This window comes from Lissotriton helveticus, chromosome 11 (genome assembly GCF_964261635.1).
Source record: "Lissotriton helveticus chromosome 11, aLisHel1.1, whole genome shotgun sequence".
Classification (NCBI taxonomy): Eukaryota; Metazoa; Chordata; class Amphibia; order Caudata; family Salamandridae; genus Lissotriton; species Lissotriton helveticus.
In genome coordinates, this window is record NC_136072.1 from 1,096,166,999 (window position 1) to 1,096,191,927 (window position 24,929).

The 24,929-nt window shown below is 43.8% G+C and overlaps 1 protein-coding gene across 1 annotated transcript in view; it reads left to right on the forward strand.

Moving 5' to 3' along the window:
- The window catches only part of RAB36 (RAB36, member RAS oncogene family), a 125,820-nt gene that overhangs the window by 62,632 nt on the left and 38,259 nt on the right, over positions 1–24,929 (forward strand). Inside the window, exons 3-7 of the mRNA XM_078667756.1 lie at positions 10,347–10,438; positions 15,163–15,228; positions 16,389–16,490; positions 16,662–16,726; positions 23,353–23,404. Coding sequence (XP_078523882.1) covers positions 10,347–10,438; positions 15,163–15,228; positions 16,389–16,490; positions 16,662–16,726; positions 23,353–23,404 — 377 coding nt within the window. The remainder of the gene's footprint in view (positions 1–10,346; positions 10,439–15,162; positions 15,229–16,388; positions 16,491–16,661; positions 16,727–23,352; positions 23,405–24,929) is intronic.

Below are 24,929 nucleotides of genomic sequence, written 5' to 3' on the forward strand. Positions count from 1 at the left end.
ATGCACTCTGTGGGCAAACTAGTACAAAGGGTGGACTGATGCCTCGAAACACAAAAACACCACTAATGTTTGTGTGTCCACAAACTGGAACACACAATGCACAGGAATGCACAGGCTGCCAATTGCTTTAGTGAATTGTCTGCCATCAGCCGATCAGAAGAGCCTAATCACAGGGGCCTGTGCTGATTGGCAATCAGAATTGCTGAAAGAGCCTGCTGTTTCAGCTATTTTAGAAAATGTGATTGGGTGTCAAGAGGCAATCGGAACAGGTCCCTGTGGTTATACCCTTCTACATGGCAGATGCCAGCGCATTGAGGAATTGCCGTTCCCTACAAATCCTATTTTGGACTAATCCATGCCTGATTAGATAGGCGGACTGGTAATCTCTCAGCTGTTTGTGATTATTTGCACAATTACTGTCTGCCTTCTGCTTTATTTAATCCATGAAAGGCAGAAGTAGATCAGCAAAATTTGCAAATTCATTGCTTTGTCTGCCTCTTTTTACTACACGATTAAAAATAAAATCACCCACCTCACATCACCTTAGATGTAAGCAAACACCCTTTCTGCTTCACCAGCAGGTAACTTGTGTTACATCCCCAGTGCAATCACCATGGGAGCAATTTTATCCTCTGCCTTGCTGAATGTGACATGACTCAACTGATGCTTGAACACATGATCTAGCCAGAAAGAAAGACTCCTCTGTACATTCTCTGTTGGTGGTGAGAACAACCTCATTGGTGAAATATCCACCACATCGCCAAGAGACTTGGCCTATGCCAGTTTTGAATTTTGAATCTGCCACAGTGATCTGCTTTGTAGCTAGTTCCCCTTCCTGGGAGGTTTCAATCAGAATCCAGTTGTGCAGTTAAGGAAACACCAGCACTCCCTTCAACTACAGATGTGTGTCCGCTATCTGCCACCCATTGGTGACAATGTAGGGTATTGACTAGAGGCCAAAATCATTAAATCTGATTTGAAAATACCCCCCTTTCGTCATAGAACTCTAACACCTTCTGTGTGCCAGAAGAATCAGAATATGGAAATCGACATCTTAAAAAGTCAGGGACATCAATCATCATTTAATCTTATTGTCTTAGTGCTGCCAAACCGTGAACCAGAGAGACCATTCTGAACTCTTCTTTTTATGTACGAGTTGAGAGTCCTGAAGCCTCAAATGGGCTTCAACCATACTGCTTTTTTTGGGAATAATAAATCCTGCCTTCCATTCTTCCAGCTGTTCCTCTTCTACGACCTGTTTTAGGGGCATCTGTATAACTTCCTCTATAGGTTTGTGTCTGTGCGCCTATGATTGTGGATGTGGCAGTGGGGGTCACTTTGAATTAAGACTTTGCCTTTCTCTCTATTTGTTAGACCCAGTGGTCTGAGGTCTATCAATCTGAGTCCAATAACAACAAGCATTTGCAATGCAATAGGTCTCGCATTAGGAAAGTTTGAGCTATTGGTATTGTAAATGGCAAAGTTTTTATTTATGTTTTTTTTATTTAAATAGCTAAATTAATAGCTTTGTCATTTACAATGCCAATAGTTATAACTTTCGCAAATATGATACCTATAGCATTTGTAAAGCAATATGTTTTGTATTTACATGGTCGCTGGAGATACGAAACACCAAGCCCTCAGAATTCATGCAAACGGAAAAGCTCCTTAACTGCATTTGATATGTTATCGCCATTCATAAATTGAGGGCGAGCATATGGCAGGGGGGGAAGGCGCTTTGAAATGACTGCTTTAAGTAACAGCTTTAACTGGGTCTCTGCTGTACCAAATGAGCTCGTCGGCTTAAATCGCTGATTGATGATTTCAGTAAGAGTATTTGCCAGACGCTCGAATGCGTTCATTAGATGTGCGCGTGGTGAGCACATTTTACCCGGAATGAGGAAATGCGGCCATTAGTGAGGGGGTTATACGCTTCCGTTCTGACTGGTGGATTTGACGAAGGCTCGAGACTCACGCGCTGAACCAGAGTAGTCATGTGGTGCTGGGGCATAGAAAGGGCCGATTGTGCTTGGACTCCTACTTCAGCAGATGGGCATCAGGCGTGCAAGGTGGACAAAGTGCTTATGAAAACCGGTGCACTTCAATCGAATCGCTATTCCCCGTCCTCTGCTTGCGAATCTGTGGGTTCACAAAATGTTACGGAGCGGAGGTCCCTGAGCTAATTAGCAGAGACAACATTGAATGAATAATTAATGCCAAACTTCATAATGGGTGAAAATGAATGCCAAACTTCGTGAAGGACGAACACTTAGTTGGATCAACTTCTTCCTTGAAGCTAATTCTCATTACTCTAAAAGGCCACAATTCTTTTCCTAAACTCTCTTCAATGACTGCTGAGAATTCGCAAGCCTCCTGAAACGTCTCACCATAATAGTCTTTTTTTATATCTTAATTTCGAAAAAAGGTTCCAACACTGCACAGTAAAATCAAAATCAAAATAAACACCATAAGCCTACTGAAGAAATGACCAAACAGGAAAAGCGCGCTTGGCATTGGCACGTAACTCATGATTTTCTGAAACCTGTAAGCAGAAGCAATGGCAACTGAAACACACAAGGATACACATGTTAGAGCCCCCGATTTAAACAAGTTAAGCATTCGTTGCAGTATTCTCTTACCTTACAACAACTGCGAGGGCAGGGAAATCTTCGCGTGCTGCAGTCCGTCCAGAGCTCGCGCCGCCGGCCTGCGACCAGGAAGTCAGGCAGGCCGGGCGGGACAACCGGAAACAGGAAGTAGGAGGGCGGGAGCCTACCCCGCCTCCCACGGAAGAGCCGCGATTGTTTGGAGCACCGGAGCAGGCAGGAGCCTACTCTGCGCCCCGGTGCCGAAGAAGGGAGGAAGAGTCCTGCTGCCGGTGAGAGCCGCTGCACCAAGGAAGCCGGTGAGTGGGGCTTCGCTTTGTTGCTGGCCTGCGAGGGCGGGGGGGGCATGTGTGTGCGCGCGCGGCGGCGGGCTGTGTATGCGTGCGTGCGTGTGTCTTGGAGTCTGTGTGTATGCGTGTGTGACTGTGGGGGAGGAGGAGGGGGTTGCCTGTCTGGGTGCCTGTCTGGGTGCCTGCGTGTCTGTGTAAGTCCGTGTGCGCGCGTGTGTGTGTCTGTGTGCATGCATGCGCGTTAGGCTGGCTTGCTGGGAGTATGGGAGGGAAGTGCACGGCGCGGCGCAGGACGGAACGTGCGCGTTCGCGCACACAAATCCAGGAAAAAAGCGCAGACCACTTTCTTGTCCCTGCTTACCCCCAGACTGATAACTATACGTCTCCAGCTGGACACATGCATCCTTTGGATGCATTACCAGCGAGACCCAGCCAGCTGGACACATGCATCCTTTGGATGCATTACCAGCGAGACCCAACAAGTAGGAACTGATGAATCACTTCCTAATAAAATGTCTCCACAGTCAAAGAAACGTTTAGAAAGTTCCACCCTCGGCCAGTAAAGACTAAAGCGAAGTGTTATTCTATACATTCCTGGGACTTTTTTTCAGTGAGCGGCACTCCGATTGACAGCACAGCATGCGTTATAATATACACAGTAAGAGGACTAGGATGACACATGTATATTAACATTTGGCGGACATCTTTCCAATGAAATGTAACTGTTATAGGAAACAGAGCACAAGTGTGCCTATACAAAATAGCAAATCCTTTTACCAAAGTATTATTTTTATGTTTTCTTGTTTTTGAAGGGAAATATTAAATGTGCTTGTACTGGAAAATAAATGATTTATTTTATAACAGTGGCACAAGATTTCTGCACTTCATTTTTGTATATCAAAGTATATCATTATTGAATCAGTTTACCAAATTCAGCTGTGGACTTTAATATCACAATATAGGACTTCTGTAGCTTCGGACCCTGTACATTCACCCTCTGAAATGGCCTACAGGTAGACCCACACTGAAGCTGCAGCGGGATGATGACTGTAGTTTCAATCGTTGCTCTGTGAAGAGCCTCCAGGCAAAGCATGGCAGCTCCACCCACAGTGCCCTCCTGATTGGCTTTTTCAAACTGCGCTGAAGTGTGGAGCAAATGAGTGGATCCTGGGGATGAGCAGCTGGGCATTCGAAGAGTAGCTTAGGACAATCAAACAGCTGATCAGAGCCCGCATAGCAACAGGAACGAGGAGAGGCGATGGGTTCGTGAGCACAATGTGTAAAAAATATAAAAGCGGGCGCTGTGCTAATACAAAGCACGGCGCCTGTGCAGTAATTTAAAAATAATGCTGAAAGCGGACGCTGTGCTAAAATAAAAAGTACGGCACCCGTGTATATAATTTAACATGTGAATGGCGGCACAAAGGCACGTTTCCGAGGAGAGAATTTTTTTTTATAAAAGCAGGCGCAGTGCTAATACAAAGCACGGCGCCCCTGCAGTAATTTAAAAATAATGATGAAAGTGTGCGCCGTCACCCTCCAAACCATCCTAGATCGGTCCTTGTGACCTAACCAACGCACCGGGCCGGTATCCGCACCAGAACAGGAGGCGAAGCAATGGATTCGCCAGCACAAAGTGAAACCAGCTGAAGTAGCCCATGTCGTGCCTGCAGCGAGAGAAACTCATTAAACAAACAAGTCCCGCGGCGACCCGGAAGCTCTTGGCCGGCCGGCCAATCCGGTTGCGGCCGACCGGAAGTCCCGCCTCCCGAGGTCCGCGAGCTGCCGGCGCATGGAACGCCCTGCCTGTCCGAATCAGCCCGGGTCCCCAGGAGGGGGCCGGGGAGAAGGAGGAGTGTGGCGTCTGTTGTGGGGCTCCTCGGACCTGAGGGAGCCCCGATTGTGAAGAGGAGACGAGACGCGCCGTGAGGCGCGGAGCGCGAGAGGAGCCCGCCGGAAGAGCGCAGTCGGTGAGTGGGGCCCAGGGCTGAAGTGAAGTGCGTGCGTGCGTGCCTGTGTGTATGCCTGGGAGTGGTGGGGGAGGGGGAGTGTGTGCGCGCGTGTGTGCGTGTGGGAATGTGTGTGCGCATGCGTGACTGTGATTGAGAGAGAATGCGAGGTAGGGGATAGTGTGCCTGTATGTGTGCCTGTATGTGTGTCGTATGCCTGCGTGTGCATGCGCGCGCCTGTGTGTGTGCGTGCATGCAGAGGGGTGGGGGCTGCCTGTGTGTGTGTGAGCAAGGGATTTGATTCGCGCATGCGCAGCTACCAGACGCTCGCTCCCGAGGTGAAATCTGACCTCGTCAAAGCGCGCGTCTGGTAGCTGTCCACTCTCCTGAATACGGGCCACATTAGGTCTGTAGCAGACTCTCAATGCTCACGCATTGAGAGTAGTCTGCTCGACCTAAAAAGGTGGCAAGAGTTACTTTCTCTGAGTTACAGATGTTGTCAGTGTCTGATTTCTCTCCTTTTGCTTAATCTGTGTTCTGTCTCTGGAGCGTTTCCTGTATTGAGACTGGGTTGTATGACATTAGCACACATGCATTTACAATGCACGCTTTTGCCATGCATCCATTACAACACATTGCCTTTACCAGGCAAGCCTTTACCATATATATACCTTTACCACGCATGCAATTACAATGCATGGGAAGTATATATAAGGTAAGTGAAAACTCTACATATATTATATATATATATTTCCCACCAATGTTCTGCTCGAAGGGCGCGCTTTGCACAGCTGGTGCGCGTGGCGAGGCAGGACTAGCCTCGAATTTCCATTTCTCACCAAAACAAAATGTATTTAATGGATTTATGACATTACAACGCATGCTTTTACCGCGCATGCTGTTACAACGCAGATTTTACAACGCATACCATTACAACGCATAGCGCTTTGGGGTGCTGGATAGTGAATAGTTTTATTTACTATTCCAACTCCAGTCCCCGTGGACACTAGGGAAGGTGTTGGATAGTAAATTAAATCTATTCCCTATCCTAGAGCGCCCCCCAGCGCAATGCGTTGTAATGGTTTTCGTTGTAAAACCTACGTTGTAATAGCACTGCGTGGTAAAAGTTGTGTTGTAAAGGATGTTTCCCGTATTTAATTAACAAGCCATTACTGGCTTGTTAATGAAATACACCGTTTTGTAACCTACCCCTTGGGAGAGTGCTGCGTGAAATTTTGTTGTGGTGAGAATTATATGTGTGTGTGTGTGTGTGTGTATATATAGACACACACACACACACACGCGCGCGCGCGCGCGCCTATGGGGTTCACTTACCTCTTATATACTTATTTTGCTTTGTAAATATATATATAAATCTATTTATTTGTTTACTGGGGCAAACCCTTCAAAACCCCATCATGTTTTCAAAATTATTATAAAAATAAATATTTTATTTTTGGAGGGAACCCTCAAAACTCCCATCCCCTTTTTTTGTAGCAATACCACCCCAATCCCTTATCCGCCCCTAAATGCTAAAAACACACTTGCCACCAACTCCCTATAGCCACCCTTAAATCCTAAAACACCCTTACCACCCAATTCTCTTACCCACTTCTAAATGCTAAACATAACTGTACCACCCTATACTCTTACCCACTCCTAAACCCTGAAAACACCCTAACTAGCCAAAGAAGTGGGCTCCTGGGGTTCCAAATGGACCAGTGAGTATTCATCGCAACACCCAGGGAGAACAACCAGATGACAAATGGCCCCCAAGCACTTTGTCCCTACTAACCCAGAGAATAGTAATGAGCCTTTCTTTGTAATTGTGTACCCTGGGTTACCCAGGAGGACTTTTGAAGAAATGTATCTGACTTCCTGGAGCTCTGGCTGGACAATATCTTCAAACACATCCCCATAGGGACTGCCGTCTGGTCATACCAATCTTTTACTGTGGCACATTACCACAGGACTGGACTCAGAGCCTGGGCATCTGGTCATACGATGCATTCTAATGGGCATAACTTTCAGCTTGCATTTAGGGGGCAGGCTAGGCATGGAGTGGTAGCCCACCCTTGTGGCAAGAGCCTGGGCCTGAGGGTCAGGTTAAGGGGGGCAACTGGAGTTCTAGCTGGGGTGTAGTAGGAGTAAGTTGTCCCTGAGGGGTCCAGGAGTTCTTATCAGGCTTCTGAATAAATTAAATGGGTGGAAGGAACACCCTTGGCCAGGAGATGGAGCCTGGACCATGGGCCCTTGCCAGGGGACAAGAGACAGGACCTCCTGAAGCTCTGTCTAGGGTCTGTTGAGAGCTTTCTTCTGTGCTGGAGCAGGGGAGCCACTGCTGAGCTTGTGGAAATCCAATCTGCACAGCGTGAGACACCAAGAGCCGGTGGAGCTGGCCCATGGGTCTTTTGTCGTAAGCTTCACGGACCTTTGTGTAAGGCCTGTCCAGAGCTCTCGACCCCACCCAAAGCGTGGAAGGCTCCGTGGGCCTACAGATGTGTACCCTGGTTAGCTTGTGACATTGATAGTGCCTCCAAGCTCCAGCATTTTAGACCTGTGACAGCTCTGACTGGGGCCAGGTCAGAGGTTTCACCTCAATAGAAGAAGGACAACCCTTGCTGGTACTGCATGACTGTGTTTTAGTTGCTTTGGAGCACCAAGAGTTGGTGCCTGAAGCTCAGTTCCAAGGCTTGTGGCCCGGGCCTGCCAAAGACCTGACTGGAACCTGCTAGAGATTTCAACACTGCAGGAGCTATGGAGCCCTTGTCCTGCCTCAGAAACCCCATTCTGGGATATGTTTGACACCGTGTGCTAGAACAGCACAGATATCTAAATGTGACGTAAATTCTTATGGCGGACAGCCAGATAGCCAAACTTCAAAAGCAGTCGCGGCTGGTGACATTTGAAAGTGGCGGGGCGTAAAAGTTGTGGACGGCGCACTGTGGCGAGCAAGCTGAAGGAGTCCTAAATGGAGCGAAGGGATACTGAGGATAGGGAGGGACACAGGAGCGATTTGAAAAGAAAATGTAAACAAGGGAAAATGGCGAGCACTAAGCAGTGTAGGAGAAAGAAGTTAGAAAGTAATGGTATTGAGGAGAGAGGATGATAAAGCAAACAGAAGGAAAACATACAGGCGTTACGTAGGCATAGTCCTTTCAAAGGCAGGGGTAAAGAAGTCAATAAACTTAACTTACCTTCCTTCCCGCCTTCAAGTTCCGACTCCAGACTCCCGAGTCCCGACTCCTGCCGCCGTCCTGTTCTTGAATTTCCCATGGTGCTCGTCGTCACGCTCACGCAGGCAGCCTCCCTCCCCTCCACCACCACACACAGCACAGCGCTGTGATTGGTTCGGCCGGCTGCCCTACCTACGTCATTTCTCTCTGTATGCTGCAACATACAGAGAACAGGGAGAGTGTGAGGGGTTACTCTAGGGCAGGGGGGAGCGGCTTGCCCACTGTTCTTAATACAATTTAATACTGTCTGTTTGGACAGCCTCTCAGGCTGCCCAAACAGACAGTATTAACAACAGTGGGAAAGCCACTCCCCCTACCCTCGAGTAACGCCACCCACTCTCCCAACCAGGAAGGAACTTCTGTTTTATCGCCGCTATTTGTTTCTGCCTTCTCGCACGGCGAGAAAGTAGTAAAGCGGTGCCCAAACGCCCCCATGGAGGATCCGCCACTGTTCAAAAGTGGTTGGGCCACACATTCAAAAGTGTGTTGGGCTCGACCTTGTGCTTACACTCAGCAGGAAGGTTGGGTATGGAGGGACACGTCAGACCGCTGGATGGAACCTATGGCTAGGCTAGAGGGCCAAATGGAACTAAGGCTAGAATCCAGTGTGAGCGTTTTACCCTTGAGTTCCATAGTGCCTGTCAGGATTGTAGAAAGCTGCAGTGGGTGCAAGGGCCACCCCGGGCCGGCAGATGGAGCCTGAGCCCAGGCAATCCTCCTAAAGCACATGGCTTCCTGAAGCACTGCCTGGGGCCTGGTTACTGTTTTCCTCTCCAGTGGAGAAGAGGAGCAGGACGGGGGATGGAGCCCAGACCTCGGAGTTCTGGCTGGACCGGGTCAGAGCTTTTCAACCCACTCGAGGAGGGGAGCCTCCCAGACCTCCAGAATAGTATTCTGGGTAGCTTGAGACACCAATGCTTGATGCCTAGAGCCCAACCCCAGGGGTCCCTGCCCTAGGACACCTGAAGCTCTGACAGGGACTAGGTCAGTGATTTCAGCCCAGCGGGATGGAGGTAGCCTTCGCCATGCTGCCAAGCATGTCCTGGCTACCATGGGTCAGTGTTTGAAGCCCAGGGTCAGTGCCATAGGCCTGCAGCAGCTCTAGCTGGGATCCGGTCAGAGATTTTAGCTCTACAGAATCATGGCAGCCCATGGTGGTCCTGTTCTATTGTGTCCTGGCTATTTGGGGGTGCCAAGGATCAGTGCCTGTAGCCAAACGCCTAGGGCCCAGGACATCTGACTGGGACATTTCAGAGCTATCAAACTTGAGGAGCCAGAAAGCACTCACTAGGCCTGAAGAACTCTGTCTCTTGGGCCATTCTTAAGACCAAGGGATGGTCAATGGAGCTCAGGAGCCGGCGCCCCGAACCCACAGGAGCTCTATCTGGGAATCAATGGGCCTACACAAGTATGTCTTGGCTATTTTGAGGCACCAAGGGTGCCTGGAGCTCTGGGGTGCATGCCCTGGGTCTGCTGCAACTCTGACTGGAGACCCGGTCAGAACCTTTCCCCCACCTGTGGGTGGGAAGTCCTTTCCATGCATGCAGAACCCTATTCTAGGCACTTTGTGTCACCATTAGTTAGTCTATCGAAGCTCTTTACTCAGTCAAAGTTGTTTGCCCCATTGGAGTAAAGGAGCCATCACACATCCTGCAGAAGTGTGTTCTGTGTTACATCTTGTTACAGGGGTGAGGTTGGAGTGATCGTCTTTCTGAGTGGAGTTATCCGACCTGATGGTGCATGGGTTGTGAGAAAATTTCGAATGAGCCCTCATTTGGATTTCTAGTTCAGTCTGGAATTCTGGTCTTTCTTAGTCTTGCCATTTGCTCCTATCGCAGATCTTACCAGTGACCAAGTAGGGGCTGGCCAATTCTGTGACCTTTACCTATAGCTGCCTTGTCAGAAAGAGGGATTATTAATTTGTCCTGTTGTATAAAATGCATGCATTTGCCCGTTATATGGATTATGTAAATCGGTGATACCAAAAACTGCCTGTAGCATGCATGTAGGTTGAGTGATTATTTTGCTCTCTATCTCTTTCTGTTATTCTGAGCAGTCTGAGTAATTTCTTTGCAGTTTATACATTCACCGATTTGCTAACTAAATTGATGATGTGTTGGTACCTTTAATTGAGTACAGCTCTGAAATCTGGTAAGGGCCAAAATGTTATCACCTGTTCTAGATGTTCATCATTCTTTGTTTGTCACTAGGCATGATAAAGCAGTTTTGTTTTCAGCAGCAGTGACTGTCCTTATCTATTGGCAGTGTTACAAGCCTGAAGCCTGTCTCGAGTACAAAGACTACTTCCACCCGGATGTGAAAAATGCCTGCCAAAAACGCACAACTGGAACTGTCGGGTAAGTCACTGAGGTGGGCATGGGCTCTAAGTGAAGTAAATGTACCTACCAAGAGGCAACATTCAAAGCTCCTGAAGATGTATTAATAGAGAAAAACCTGAAAAGGAGGCATCGCTGGACTGGAGCTCTGCATCAAACTGAATTGAATGTAGAATGTGTTCATTAATTCGGAATGGAAAGAGCAGAATATCTAGGTTGATTCTCAAGGTGTAATGGAGAGAGCATCATGTCTTGGTCAGAAGATGAGTAAGGGATCATTCAGCAAGATGTACTGAAGGCACCAGGGTAAGGTACAAGATGCGGAGAGGTCAAGATCAGGAATCTCGGAAGGGAGGAGCTGTAGAAGGATCCTACTGAGATATCTGGAAAAGGTGCATCTGCAGTGAGACCTGAGAAATGAGAGCTGCAGGCCTGCGAAAAAATCCAGGTTGTGGAAAATGGTTAGGAAACCAAAGTGAGGAATATGCAAAGTTAAGAACTTCATGGAGACGACCAGAGTCAGGAATATTGGAAGTGGGGGATTTTAAATCAGGAACTATAAAATGTATGCATCTCTGCAAACACTTGTAGCCCGAGGCAAGGTCTCCAAGTAAAAACACATTTCATCTCCCAACAATTGTGTGTCAGATCTTGCTGGAATTTTATAGTGGCCTTTATAGTCACCTTAACTCTTGCAGCAAAACCTACAAATCTCATTAGTTTACCACAACTACTACTATTAAAATAGGTAGAGAAGCAGGATGAAACTAGGACAGACAGTTGGCCCAGGCACCAAATTAAAAGAGGTGATATCGGAAACAACCAACAGTAAAAATTGGTCCAACAAACCATAAAAAAGGCCCACGAATATCCACATATCCATCCTGTTTACTAATCTGTGAGACCAGCTCTTTGGGCATAGCCAGATTGCCCCATAGACCAGTCCAAACCTTTAAAGAAGGGTGAAACCCTATAAGGGTGAGGTTGCAGACTAACGGTTAGGTTCAAATCTGGGGAACCGGGTTCGAGACTCGGCAAGGACGCTCAACATCCTGTGATTCTGGGAAAATTACTTAATCTTCTCGTACCTAACCAAAATTATTGTATCCTCATGTAACGCAACTGGTGTTCATGTAAAGCGCTCTGATACCTGATTTCGGGTCAAGTCTGTGCTATGTAAAACTTCGAAAAATAAAAAATAAAGGGCATGCTGGACCATTGTCTGTTTCAGGGTGGTAATCTTCAGTGGCAGAATAGCGATTTCAATATCAGAAAAGAAAAGAGACACATTTACGAATCTACCCAAATTGTATTCTGGAGCATAACACAAAAAATGCAATATATATGAGCCTGACAGGAATGTGACAGTGACCTAAGTTGACCTGTAGCAAGCTTACTTCTCTCACATTTAGGGAATATTCTGCACATCCAGAAAATATACACTAGAACAAGATGTGCCCTTTTGAGCAATAGTTCAAACCAATGCCCATGCAAATGCCCAACAATAGAAAATCATAAGAACCTAACTACGCTTACTTATCCTAACTACGACTTACTATATCAAGTGAACTTTTTTGAATATTCAGAAGAAACTCCTTCAAATATTGAATATTTTCCCAGCCACAATTAGAATTCCATTTACTCAACCAATGAAACAAGAATCCTTTGGAAAGGGGCAATAACTCCAAAAAGCCAGACTGACCATCAAGGATTCAATGGCAAAATGCTCCTTTTAACTACCCTTCTATCATTTTCTTCTTCCGGAACAACCTCAGCATGCTGGAAATTGTGGTTGCATATGTTACCAGTTACCAGAGAACACAACATGATGAGTAATGTAGTTATGAAAATGACAAACACTGCACCAACATCTGTGGTTTTGGATGGGCCACACAGCCAAACCATCACTTATTCACCCAAGACCAACCAAGTCTATTCTCTGTGTCCTACATTTTGGTTGGCACCTGACGTGTGCAGCACTGGAGATGCATGTAAGGTTTGGAAATCATTTGGGCTTGATTAGTCAGGGTCCTATCATGCCGTCCTATGTGCCCTTCTTCCCATACTAGTTACTGCCGTAAACAGCAAGCTGGTTTTGTATAGCCCCTCCACATACGCCCGCTGTGAAAGAGACAGGACATTTTATCAGTGTTTGGCTTTATTGTGTTCAGTCTTTATCACACAAGTGCAATATTAGAAAAATAATCAGCAATGTAGAGCACTGTTAAGCTAGTAATCAAAACCTTCATTAATGGAGCATTGTACAACAATAAGGAAGGTAGGGCTAAACACCCAATATCTGTCTACATGCTTGATGGGACCGATACTAGACCAAACATCACAGCATGAATGACACGTGGCCAAATTCCATGGTCATATCATATTCTGTCCAATATCTTTGTCCCTATCAGGCAAAGTATGTTTAGTGGTGGTGATACAGGGAAAGTATGGAACAGATTTGAACGAATACAATAAATTGAAGAAGAAGTGTGATGTATGTGTACTCATTCTTTAACATCATCTAATATCTAGACACAGATTGTGGTGGTGCTCAAAGCAGCACAGAGCTTTTCACAGGTGTACGCCTTCAGGAAAGCCCCATAGCATTTTTGTAGCTGTAGTCCTTGCATCTTTCTTGAAAGCTCAAAGCTACCATAATGATAGGGGGCTCACTGAAGGCAAACACCGGCGAAACATTGTGTGCTACGTTGAGTGCTACCACAATCTGTGCCTGTCTCGTCTAACGTATGTAGCTCTCTGATCAGTACCAACCCCTCAGTACACATGGCTGGAGTGATGGTATCTCAGAAAGCACTACAAGGGACAGCGTGAGTGAAGGTAGGAGCTTGGCCTAGAAAAGTTAGAAAGCTATCCTGATGTATTGAGAGGATACTACCACATACTTAGAAGGGTTCCTACAACTCTGTAGTGAAGAACACCCCACTTGTTAACGTCTGGATCCTGGCCACCTGTGGCCATGAACACAGTGCACTAGGTTGAAAGAACAATAACAATAAATAGGAAGTCTGAATGAATGGATATGGAAGTTCTCTCCGCCAGAGAATATGAACCAATAAGGAACTAAATCCTAAGTGCCATTGTGTGATCCGTGTGAAAGTGTATGTTGCCAGTCTCCCAGACCTAGGAGAACACATGCAAATCACAGACTATACAAATACAGGAACACCTTGCTATTACTAAACAGAGAAGAAGATACATCACTAATCCATCAGAGCCATCCCCATATCATTCAAATTAACATCTACACCTTGCAGAAAATCCATGCATGTAAACAACCAGCAAATGACCTCGGATCTGCTAGCCATGAAGGGCATTGGAGGTCCCCCTGTTAATACTATCATAGCTAAACACTTTACATTTAACAGTGGGTGGGCAACACCTTTGTTCTTTTGGAGGGCTGGCTTTCTTTCTGTGAGTATACTGCAGGTAGGGTTTAATTTTCAGTGAGCATGGCCTCCGCAATTTGTACTTTCCAGAGAACCTTTGCACAAGGCTAAATTAGCCTGAAAGGAAATCTCAGGTGACTGCAATTACATCATAACACAGAAAAAATGAAAGTGTTGAGTGTGGGAACTAGAGTATTGTAGGCCGGAAAGGCCTGCCAATGGTGTACTATGATGTTTCTTTAAATAGCCACTTTTAAAGGAAGACTTCTCCAGCTATGTAGAATTCTGGTGCACTTTTAGTGGAGCAATTAGAAGTTATTGATATATCTTAGTTGTATTCCTTCTCAAAGGACTTGTACCAGAACTTAAGGACCTGGTCTCCTGGTTTGGCTTCAAAGAATAATAAGACAAGAGGCTGTTGTAAATAGCCTTCTTTAGATGATTTGCTTGCTGGAGAGCTAGCTCCTGGAATCTGTATGCCTGTAAACCATTGTCTGAACTTGTCTCTTTGTATCTGTAAAGAGGCGCTGGCCTCTGGAGCATCCCCAGTCAGTCAACATAGTGAGGCAATGTGCAGAACCCATATTTCTGACTTTGGCCCAGCCTCACCTACCTCTGGAATGCTATTAAGATGTGGTTTTCTAGCGAATATTCCTGATGCACTCCTGTATCCTTATGGCTAATTTTGATTGCAAACTTTTTTCTTGGTGCCGAATATTCTATCATTTCTGTTCTTCTGACGAGTAAGAGGTTAGGGTATTTTCACCTTAAAATACTCTATTCATTGTGGCTTTAGAATTTTGTTGTTTTCTATTGAGTCAATTTGTAGCCAAACCGGTTAATGGACAGCTATCCCTTCAAGGACAATTGTTACAATATTTACCCCATAACTGTCCCTCATTTGTTTTCCATTTCCTTCAAGTTTTGTTTTACATTTTACTTAAGTGTGGTGAGGCCATTGTAAGCTGTATATTTATTTCTTACTTTATTCATGATTGGTGGGTTTGTTAAACATAGCCCTCTTTGACATTTCTGCTGAACGGTGTCTTGCTGCTTATCAACTGTGAACCAAGTTTACACTTACTGAAGGTCGTTTGCCTCAATATGTTCCTTGGTTTTGGGCCTTGTGTGAGTTCAGCCATTGGTCACATCGAATCTTTGTATCTCCATCTCATAGCCTTACACATTTGCTAAGGGCACTTAAAGTTAAACCAGCTTCATTTCAGATTCTACGTATAATGCTTGTTGGTTAATAACACGAGTAAAACTTTGAAACAAACTTTCAAAACTGTAAGAAAATTATTGATTATTTCTAAATGTAAAATTATTTTCTTTCAGGCTGAAAATGTCCAAAGTGGTGGTCGTTGGAGATTTGTACGTTGGAAAAACTAGCCTCATAAACAGGTATTACTTTTTGATCTTTCATTGGATGCTTCTAATACTCCATCTTCCTAAACCTGTAAGGAAAGTTCCACTTATATTTCGAGTAACATAGCCTTAAAAGTGCTTCTGGTAGCAGCCCAATCAGGTGTACCTTCATCTTGTTTCACTGGCTCCCACTCTGACCAGTAACTCAGAAGTTGTAGCTGTACTGTAGTTTCAGCTGCAGACTATTCCTGTCAACTAGGTGAGATGACGTAATAAACTTAGCAACTATACCACATGGAAGCAGCTCCTTTAAACAACAGCATTTTTAGAAAGACTTCGTAAAGCTAGGTATTTATTGTAGGTTTATATTTTATTTAAATATGGCAGTTTTTGGATATCTTCGGAACTGTAATGATCACACTTCAAGCCCAGCGGCATGTCCTTTTCTTCTTACCACTATACCTGAGTCCAGACTGCTACAAGTGATGAAAAAACGAAGCACTTGTAAATGATATATTTATTGATGCTCAGAAACTCTGATGAATGCTGACATCTTGTCTTGTTTACTGTACACAACCTCAAGTGTCTCTGTTTTTTACCTTTGTCTCTTTACTTCTCAAATGTCCACTGAGTGTGCAAAACTACATAATCCAGTAACAAATAGGTTTACTCCAGTAATAAATAGGTTTAATGATTCGTGCTTGCAGAAAAAACCCCATACATCTCTAAAGTTTTAAAATCAAAAACTAATAAGGGACATCAATGATATATAGTAGATACCAACTAACAACTATTCTGTGGATACAAAGTGACATTGCTACGTATATGATCCATAATCTCTGCGACAGTGATGTGCACCCACATTCCCAGCCAGTTCTCACGCATTGTAGCAGTTGTATGCTATGCTAACGAGAGTGATTGAAAAAATAGAAGTCTGTGATTGATAGAGAAAGGACAAGCCATGTTCCCTTCTGTGATATATTGGATGCACTTGGGCATGTTTGTAGATGGTGACATTACCAGTTATTCCACAAGAAACTGATGGGTCATGGATGCTGACTTTTCATTAGGCTCTGAGATAAGCAAACAATATGGGAACGTAGGAAAGGCGGACAAGGAAGTATAACGTCAACGATATGAATCCTCTAAAGACCCATGATAATTGTTCTCGCCTCATTCTGAATTTTCTCCTCTAGGTTTTGCAAGGACAGTTTTGATCGTGACTACAAGGCAACCATTGGAGTGGACTTTGAAATTGAACGGTTTGAAATTGCAGGGATTCCATATAACCTTCAAATGTAAGTTGGGGTGTCTTGCTGCTTTCTTATCTTTTTTCTGTAAGCAAGGTATTATTGAGCAAAGTTACCAATGGCTGTGATACAACTGAAGTAATTATCATCTTCTCCACTCCTGTCTTTCTCGTGCTTGTCTACTTCCTCCTTCTTGACACCCCAACTCGCCTCTAACAGATGGGATACTGCAGGGCAGGAGAAGTTTAAGTGCATTGCAAGTGCATATTACAGAGGAGCACAGGGTGAGTATTCAACATTGCATCTGCCATCAGGAATGTCCTATTTTAATGCTCTATGAAACTACCCAGCAAATTTCCTGACTCTTATTTCTATCTACTCACATATCTACAGTGCACCCCTCCTCATAATCCCACTGCAAAGAACTTTATTTTTTACCTGAATCCCACACATCTTAATCCATCTGCATGGGGCTGTCTCCTAATTCATATTTGCTTTTTCTGGTCTCTCACCCACTCTGTGCCCCATTCAAATCTTTCTGCTGCATCAGCTCTACATAAACTATTTTCTGTCTTCCTATCCTTTCCAGTCCCTTTGGGCCTCTTCCAAATCCTTTTCTCCGTCTGTTCCTTGCAGCCGTACTCATATTTCTCAATCCAATCAATTTTCCACATTTCTGTCCCCTCTAGCTAGCTCTTCAGCTTCTGGTTCACATTCTTCTGCAATATTAGTTCTCACTGTTGCTCTGCTGTCATTTTCCCATCTCATCAGCAACAGTAACTAGGCTTGCCACCTCCCTCCTGGCCATTCACAGACACTGTGTGACAGCCTAATGCAATATAGGTGTTGTAGTATTGTTTTGTTTCCATTAAACAAATTAGACCAACACACCTGAAAACAGTGATGTGTTGGTGAACTGGAGAAAGTGTCTGTAATTGCCTGGAGCGAGCTGGTCACCATGTGAGGACATTTTTCTTCTTCTTCTACCCTTTTAGCTCCACAAATCTCTCTCTCTCTTCATTCCCCTTTCTCCAACTCTCTAGTCATTATACTATCTATCTTCCCAATCTACTGTGCAGGATACCTCGCATATTATTCTTCCATGATCAGTCATTCATGCCCTCATTGACTCCATTCATCATTGCTCTTGGCTTGGGGCTCCTTAGGGCTTTTCTTCTAGCTTTCATTAGATCCTCATAACATTTCCTACATATATTATGGACGATTTTACAGGTCCCCAAGCTCTGTCCCAAGCAGCAGCATAATATCAAGCCAGAATGATGGATAAAATATATGCAAATAAAAAAAGTTAAATCAAAGAATGTATAACAATAATTTAGTTAGTTACAAAATAGGAGAAAAAGGACTGTGCACCTGTACCTAGAACAAAACAAAGATAACAAATCACTCCATTCATTTCACTAACAACTAGGGGCCCCATTAGGATGGCGGGCGTATCGCCCCCGCTAGGCCGGCGATAGCCACTGGCGGGGGCGATCCGCCCGCCATCCGTGCTGGAATGACCCCCCGCCATATTATCATGGCTGGGGGGTCCACAGCGGACGGAAAGACCGTCAGCCGCTTTTCCGCCCCGTTGCCTTGCGACCGGGCAGAAAAGGGTTCTTTATGGTAGCGGTGTCTATCAGGGACTGCTAGCCCTATTAGAATGGGCATTTTCCAATGCCTTTCCATGGCGGCATTGCCACCACGGAAAGGCATGCGGAGTCTGCTTTAGGGGCCCGTTGCGGTCCCCCAGGGGCATGGGGGGTGCACATGGGGGGTACCTATGGTACCCCCCAGCAGTTCCAAGCACAACATGGCAGGCACCGCGCGGTGCCTGCCATGTTGTGCATGGAAGTGCACAGCATGCCTTCCTGGCATTGTGGCGGGCGGTGCTGAGTGCACCGCCCGCCACAATGTCAGGAATGCTGGATGCGCCCGCCACTGTGGCGGGCGGATCCTAATTGTAGGCACGGGATCCCCGCCTTTATGGCGGGCGGTCACTATATATGATGGGATGGCGGGCGGACAAAGTCCGCCAGTCATCCTAATGGGCCCCTAGGTCTTACACCTTTCAGATGAAAGACTGTGTCAAGCCGTTGTATCTCAATTGAGAGAGCTTGACCCCTGGCCTTCCCTTAAAGTTTTTGGCATTGGACATAACTTAGACCCTTCGAACTGATATTCACATGCACTGGTAACCAGTATAGTTTGGGTGGTTCTGTCAGCTAAGACAGTATCACTTAGGTCTGATTTTTCACATCGACTTAATGGGGCACTTTTGAAAGGTCAATGAAAATGTATTTCCCAATTTAACCAAAATAATACCAAGAACTAGACAACTGTATGGAAATCCTGGGCAGATACAAAAGGGGTCTGCTCTTAAGATCTTGTAAGTGGAATACATTAATTGACTAACTAAAAACATAAGGATTTTATATGCATTACAGTGTTAAGTAAAATGTTTTTGGCCACTCCCTGTGTAATACATTTTATTTTTGTGTTCCATAAATGAGACTGGGACGTTCATGGGGCCATACTCTCTGGCATCCACAATAATGATGTTTTGTTTCTTAATGTTAAATAGTTTGAGAAAAATATCCTCTACAATGGAGAAAAAAAAAGAAAAAACATTGTTTGAGAATATGTGCTTTAACAATGTTATTCTTGATCACCTCAAATTCTGAAGCCATATTAACAATTGGATCTACTGCGCCGGGAAACCCTTTGTTGGGTAGCTGTGCGCCCTATAAATGCAAGAAATAAATAAATAAATAACGGACTATTCCCTTTCTGGACACTAAACATACTCTCACTTATTTTAAGCAACTTTCTGATGGCTGCATTTTCATACTAATCCTGACTCAATTGATATCTTCCTGGTGCCAGACTGGATCCATAAACATTTATTTCCCAGCAATCACTCTCCAATGTCGCTAAGTGGTGCCATGTAGTTTCAGCCGCAACTCTCCCTACCACATTAGATGACATTGGGGTATATAAGGTGCCAAGGGGCGCGCTCACTTCATTTCCTGTTTTTGATGCAAGTCCATAGCTGTTTACTGTGATTCACTGTCAAACGACCTCAGCTTTTGACCACCACTATTTAAATGTCTCTCGTCCCGTGATTGAAAAAGAGTATAATTAATCCTAAAGGTAAAATTAGATATTTTGGTTGGAAGTCTTATGGCACTCTCATTTTTCCACTGAAAAAACAACTGGCCTGATGGTCTCCTAACCACAATGTCTAGTGTCAGTCATAAAAGGAATAGCAACGTATTCTTTAGCATTAATTGTAATCTTTTTCTACTGTGACTTGCTGGATATTCGAATTTTGAATCTTTAAGCATTTTCTTGGACGATTACTGTCTTCAATTCTCATTTGGTGGTTGCATGTAATTATTGTAAATGTGGAACCCACTGGGAATGAGGGGCACACATACACCGTACATTAACACTCACTCTTGAAATAGGCTACAACTATAAAGGGGCTGAGGTTTGGTGTGGGACACCTCTATACATGTACCAACTTCTGGTTCAAGACTTAAAATACCTTGGCCACAAAAGATGTTCCACAGGGTATTCATGCCCACTCCTCTACGACAATGGCTGCCTACATGGCCCTCACCAAAGATGTCCTATTGGTTGACATCTACAAAGCAGTCATTTTTTCACCCCTGCATACTTTTTCTACATTTTACTGCCTTTCAGCCTAAACCACAAGCACACGGCACAGTGATTCTTTGCCAGGGCTGTGCTGCATAGTTTCCTTGCTTAACTTGCAAGGGTCAGTTCCACCTCCTAAAGGGTATCGTTCTGGGGATCATTCATTAGGTGAGGAGTCTGCTGAAAAATATACAGTAAAAGAAAAATTAGTATTCTGGCAGATTCCTAGTCATCCTCACTCTTCCCCATTGAGTTACTGCTGTTATTATTATGATCCCAAGGTATGTATGCACACCATGTGCTGTATTTAGGGAAAATGTTCCTGGAGACCAAAACCAGTGCACAGGTTGGAGCCTTGCATCTGGCGGGTGGAGTTGCAGCTAAAGCCACACAGTGCCACCTGGAGACGCCGGAGAACTTTGCTATGGAAAACAGTTTCTGGATCCAGTCTGGTGCCTGGAGGATAGTCATAGGAGATAAGAATATGGTTCATAAGGTGAATAACTCAGGAAGATTATCTGTCCATCAGAAATAGCATTGTCAGATGTAAGTAACAGTTTTCTTGAGGGAGATTACATAAAAGTGGCACAGTAATGTAGGTTATGGTTTGCAGGGATCCGAATGCCCCTGGCTAGGACTGGTGTCTTTACTCAAATGCAGAGCACTAGTGAGCACTATTGTGGCTAAATGTTAGCACACAACCTTACGCCATCATACGTCCCAGTGCTCAGAATGAAGTGAGAAACGGCACACATTAATTACTGTACAGTACACAGCTCAGTATTGTGCAAAGCCTGATTCACAGAGATTTTGTTATGACTTACTCATACCTTTCAGGAGTAAGTCAGAAGAGCTACAAGTCTCACCTATTCATTGCAACATCTTTGTGATTTGGCCCACAGTCATTTTACCCTTGTCATGAAAATTCAAATTAATAATATACATAGTTCTTTCCGTAATTAGTCAATTCTTATCCTTACCACAGAGCGTATTAATAGCCTGGTCACTAAACAGAAATTTACTTCATTGAAAGAGTATACTAAATAATAATATTGCAGTCTACTTTAAAGACTTTAGACCTCATTTAGAGTTGCAGGACATCTGCCAAAATGTAGCTAATGTCCATCAGCCATATTAAGAGTCCATTGAGCCTTTGCAATCAATGGTCAGTAGCACTCTAAATACAGCAGACAAGACATCCACCTCTTTTACGGCCCTTCGTAAAATACACAAATGAATTTGCTGCAATTTTGAGAGCCTGTTATCAGTTATTCCAAAACAATCATAATGTATCAGAATACGCCAAAGTGCTATAAACATTTGGGACAATAACATTAATAGGTAGACAACTCTTCATCCAAATTCAGTCTTTCGAGTGCCTCACTGTGCAAATTAAAAATCCATCAACATTTGATCAGATTATCTGAATATTAATACGTCATCACTGATAAGTCAGTGATATTAATGTGGGACCACTTATCCTGCTGTATTGAGGCTAGCTATAAACCCTGTAATGAAGGAGAATTCAGAACAACAGTTTCCACTTTAAATTAGATATTTTCTATGTTGAAGCACTGATGACTTTGACAGCAGAGATTTTGCACGAAAGAGCCTGTTCGCAGCACAAGATTGCTTTGCGCTGAGACCAGCCTCTTCCTCCGTGGTTCACGACATATATTTTTCACAAAACAGTTATTAAAAGCAAGGCTGGACTAGCCGCAGCAGGCATCAGGCGTTTCCCCGGGAAGCTGGAAGGGTGGGGGCTGGTTTTGCAGTGGCGAGGGCCACTTTTGTTACTGGAGGCGGCTTTTGCAGCGGTGCTGCAATATCGGCCCCCAGTAACAAAAGCTGCAGTACTTCACACTTGAACCTCACCTCCCCCCACCCTCCACCCCCTGAGGGAGGGCTTGTCCAACAGACTTTCCAGGGCTGCTTTTGCTTCCCAGTCTGACCCTGATTGAAAGCACCCCAGCTTTAAGAAAACTAATATTACTTAATTCATCAGTTGTTTCACAATATTTGTTATTTATCTGATAATCTGCTAGTTTAAACATCCAACATTGTCTGAACCATTCAACTGTTAAAATAATGGATACGTGGAAATGTGCATGCAATTAAAAATAACACAAACACCAATTCTGTCAGTGCTACCAACATTACTAGTATCTAAGCTAGATTAGAATTTGCAGAGTGGCCCTACAATTTAGGAAATTGTCCTGTGGATTGCTACTACCTAGGTTAGAATGTAGGTGGAATTTGTACAGGATATTAAAATAAGGATTGAATTTGAATAAAGAGGTTTTTGCATACTCAGATGATTGATTGTGATACTTGTTTTTGCAATTAATGTTCGCATTAGATAAATCTTTTGTGTATTTTACCAGGAATTAACTAGATTGAATTATTATGAATTATAGTGTTGCAATGAATTGACTTACAATGTTGCCTTTATGCAGATAGTAACAAACTGTTGAATTATATTGTTGCAGTGCAGGTTATCAACGTATTCTCTGACATATAGAAACTGATTGTAATACTCCTGGTATTGTATAAATAAGAAATATAAAAATGCCAATAAAGTTGTACAAAAAAAGCTGTTGAGTTAGGATGTTTATTGACTCCCAAGAGTGGAAGCAATTTGAAGGTGCCCTCTGCTGGATGTGTGTGAAATCGTTCCAGGCGACAAAGTGTCTGATGGGTTCCACTCAGGGATGGAGGTCCATGTGATCCTCCAGGGGTGGAAGTGTTTAGCATTCTTTCATTATCAGAGGTGCCTGTATTTTGCATTGAGTGGAAAAGCGTTGAATCATTCTCTCTTGTTCTCCTCCGAGTCAATCTAAGTCTCAAATCTATGAGCCTCTTCGAAAAGTGTTTCCGTACCTTTTATCGTTTATCCTCCCTTACAATAACTCTTCGGTCCATCTTTCATTTTTTTCTCATCCCATCTCAAAATGGGTTTGATACATCGGGCTACATGTATCAAGAAATATTGCGTTTGCAAACAGGCCTATTCACAGTGTGATCTCAACAAGTGCTTTTCCGATGTATCAAACCCATTTTGAGATTCAGTAACCTGTTGATGAATAGCAAAATGGGTTTTTGCAATTCGGTATTTGGAAGGGTTGTTTTTAGGGCGTCCTTTCCACATACCGAATCGTATGCCCTCCATGCTGTCTTTCGAAAAAGCTGATAGAGTCACAGGATTTGTTGCTAATCATATTTATCCTGTTAATCTTTTTTGCAGTGATAGTAACCGCATTTGATTTGGGAGATATCCAGACCTTGGAACACACCAGGTAAGCAATTTTGGTCCATTTTGCTTGATCAGACAGTACTCAGTATACATCTGTTCCAGGGAGCAGTATAGAGTGTTGTACAACCTTTACAATGCAACTTTTACCACGCAGTGCCTTTATGACGCAACTTTTACAACGCAAACCATTACAACGCATTACGCTGGGGGGCGCTCTAGGATAGGGAATATATTTAATTTACTATCCAACACCTTCCCTACTATCCACGGGGACTGGAGTTGGAATAGTAAATTAAATAAATCACTATCCAGCGCCTAAAAGCACTATGCGTTGTAATGGTATTCGTTGTAAATACCGCGTTGTAAAGGCATGCGAAGTAAAAGTATGCATTGTAACGTCATATATCCGTATAGAGTGTATACCCATCATCAAATACAAAACAGGCTCCCAATGGTGCAAATGCATGCATGGATGCAAAGTTTGATTCTCGTACAGGTACAGGAGTGGAAGCAAATGTTTGTCCTCCCAGAAATGAAAGAAATGTTTTATCTTAAGGGTAGAAGTTATTTGGATCCTATAAAGGATTGAAAAAAATTGGACTCCTCTCAATGAAGTAAGCAAGTAAGATACCTTCTGAAGCTATGTAATTTGGGGTCTTATCAATAACAGAAGTAAAAATCCTTTCACGGGTGGAAAACATTTGGGACCCTTCCAATGGTGGAAGTAATGTTTTTTATTTTGTTTTTGTAATATAATAATGCAATATATTATCAGCACATAGAAAATGTAAAGAATACAAAGCAACAGAATTAATATAACAACAATGTAGATAACTTAATTTAATTTAATCGAATACACCTTAATGTAATCACATAATTCATTGTAGCATGAGTAGAAGTACTTATAATAGCAATAATAAACAAAAAACATATCATACATGAATATGCTAGCTCTACCATATGGTAGTGTTCACAACTCATGTATAAACTTTAGGATAGTATAGTTTCTTGGATAAAAATATTATTTTCTCCAAAAGTGGATATTGTTCATAATTCTAACTGTCTGTAATAAAAGGTAGGGTTATATTCATTGCTGTGAAAAGGATTTCTGCACCACTTAAAGTCAGTGGCAGCGAAGTTATTTCTGTCCCATGCAAGGCAATTTTTAGACATGCTATGATCATTCTGTTAGGAAAACAGTTTTGCAGTTGTGCATATTTCCTTCGCCATTAACTTGCTAGTTTGGGACCGGTTCAGAACATATACATAATTTCTCTTCAGTTTAGTTAGCACAGCCTAGAGAATTGGATGGAATGTGCAAAGTGAACTTGTGAAGTATCACAGGAGTATAATAAAGCATTGAAATGATGTAAATTAGCCAGGAGTGCTTGATTGAGAAAACCTACAAATCTTAAACCATTCAAACACCAGTATCTCAGTGAACACCTGCTCCTGCCATTTCTGCAGAATGGAAGCAATGTATGATCCCTTCAATGATAAAAATAAGTTTGGCTCCTTCGAAGGGTAAAAATAATGTGGAATGTTTTCAGTGAAGAAAGAAAATTACA